General features: G+C 55.2%; 1 protein-coding gene across 4 annotated transcripts in view; it reads left to right on the forward strand.

The window, feature by feature from the left end:
• LHX2 (LIM homeobox 2) overlaps positions 1-1686 on the forward strand; it is a 35329-nt gene that overhangs the window by 16132 nt on the left and 17511 nt on the right. For all 4 annotated transcript variants that reach the window (XM_014942710.1, XM_014942708.1, XM_014942709.1 and 1 more), the window contains exon 3: positions 23-405. In XM_014942710.1, the coding sequence (XP_014798196.1) occupies positions 23-405 (383 nt within the window). The remainder of the gene's footprint in view (positions 1-22; positions 406-1686) is intronic.

Consider the following 1686-nt stretch of genomic DNA (forward strand, 5'->3'; position numbering starts at 1 on the left):
CTCTGGCCGTTCTGTTTTGCAGGAGGTTTTCGGTGCAGAGATGTGCGAGGTGTCACCTGGGGATTTCTGCCTCCGAGATGGTCATGAGGGCCAGGGATTTAGTATATCACTTAAACTGCTTCACTTGCACCACTTGCAACAAGATGCTGACCACCGGCGATCACTTTGGCATGAAGGACAATCTGGTGTACTGCCGCCTCCATTTCGAGACTCTCATCCAGGGGGAGTACCAGGTGCATTTCAATCACTCGGATGTAGCCGCTGGGAAGGGCCCGGCATTGGGAGCGGGCTCTGCCAATACTTTGGGACTGCCTTATTACAACGGCGTGGGGACTGTCCAGAAGGGGAGACCCAGGAAAAGGAAGAGCCCAGGGCCTGGGGCAGATCTGGCAGCCTACAACGCAGGTAAGAGACCCCCATCTTCCCCCAGAACCGTTCAAATGGTTTGTTTCTGTTCGCTTCCAAAGGGGGATTTCCGTTTATTTTAGCTTAAACCGTTAATAATAGTTTAGCTGCAGCATAATTATTGAGATCAAGTGCTGTCAAACTGCAATTACAGAAGCTAATATGTTAGCATTTTTCACTTCAGCTGGAAATAAAATGTTTTGAAGCAAGGTCATCTGGTTAAGGAGGGGGAGAAGGGGGAGTGTAGCCTGAAATAAAATCTGGAAACCAGAGATTGTAAGTTAGCACTTCAGAGAGCTGTGAATTTTCTTTAGTAGTTACACTCTAAGGCTGCTGAAGGGTGAATTCTTCTGCTCTTGTCCTGAGCTCTTGCACCTCAGAGTTTTGGAAGGAAAGAGAGAGGGAGGAAGTAAGAAAGTGGCTCTTTCCCAAGGGCCTGCAGCGGGAGGGGGCCGGGGGTGCGGGGCTGGGGGTGCGGGGCCGGGGCCGGGGGTGCCCGCGGGGGCCGGGCAGGGCTGCAGGTGTCTGCAGGCAGCCTCGGGGCTGCTCCTACAGCCACAAGTTCGGCTGGACTTTTGTTGGTCAGATGTGACTCAGGAGAGTGGGGAAACTCTCAGCAGCCCCTTCCCAAGCCCTGGCTGCCCCAGCCCTGCCCCCCAGCCCTCCCACCTCCTTCCCAGCGGCGGGACGGGAGGGAGCGAACCTGGCAGCAGCCCCAGCCCGCAGTCCCCGCAGCACCTCTGTCTCCCGGGCTCCCTGCACCCAGCTGCAAACTTTCTGATGTGTTTCCTCGTTTAACCTCCCCACCGCCCCACAACTGTGATTTTGCAGGCAAGGGAATTGGAGCAGCCTCCTGCCCCTCTCCCCACCCCCAGGCTCTGCTTCCCCCCCTTCCCCTCGCTCTTCTTCGTCCCCCCCCACGGCTGCCATCCCGGGTCTCCCAGCGCTGCTCCTTGAGTGCAACAGGAAAAAGTGTTTGCACGAAAGGAAAATTCTTAGATCTTGATTTTTTATTAGGAGGATTGAAGGCGGAGGTGGGGTTGACTTGGGGCCCGAGCTCCCCGAGCCCCGCGCTCAGCCGTCCCGTTACACCCCGCGGAGGAAACGCGTTGCCTCCTCCCTTGCGCGGCTTCACCACCGGCCGCGCTTCGCCGCTGTTTCGAGTGTGTTTTTCTTTTTTACTCTACCAACTTCGGACGTGTCCCGTAGCGCGTAGATTTGCCTTCGACGTTTGGTTAGGTTTTTTTTTCTTTTCTTTCTTTTTTTTTTTTTTTTTTTTTT

This window comes from Calidris pugnax, unplaced genomic scaffold, assembly GCF_001431845.1.
Source record: "Calidris pugnax isolate Ruff unplaced genomic scaffold, ASM143184v1 scaffold102, whole genome shotgun sequence".
Classification (NCBI taxonomy): domain Eukaryota; kingdom Metazoa; phylum Chordata; class Aves; order Charadriiformes; family Scolopacidae; genus Calidris; species Calidris pugnax.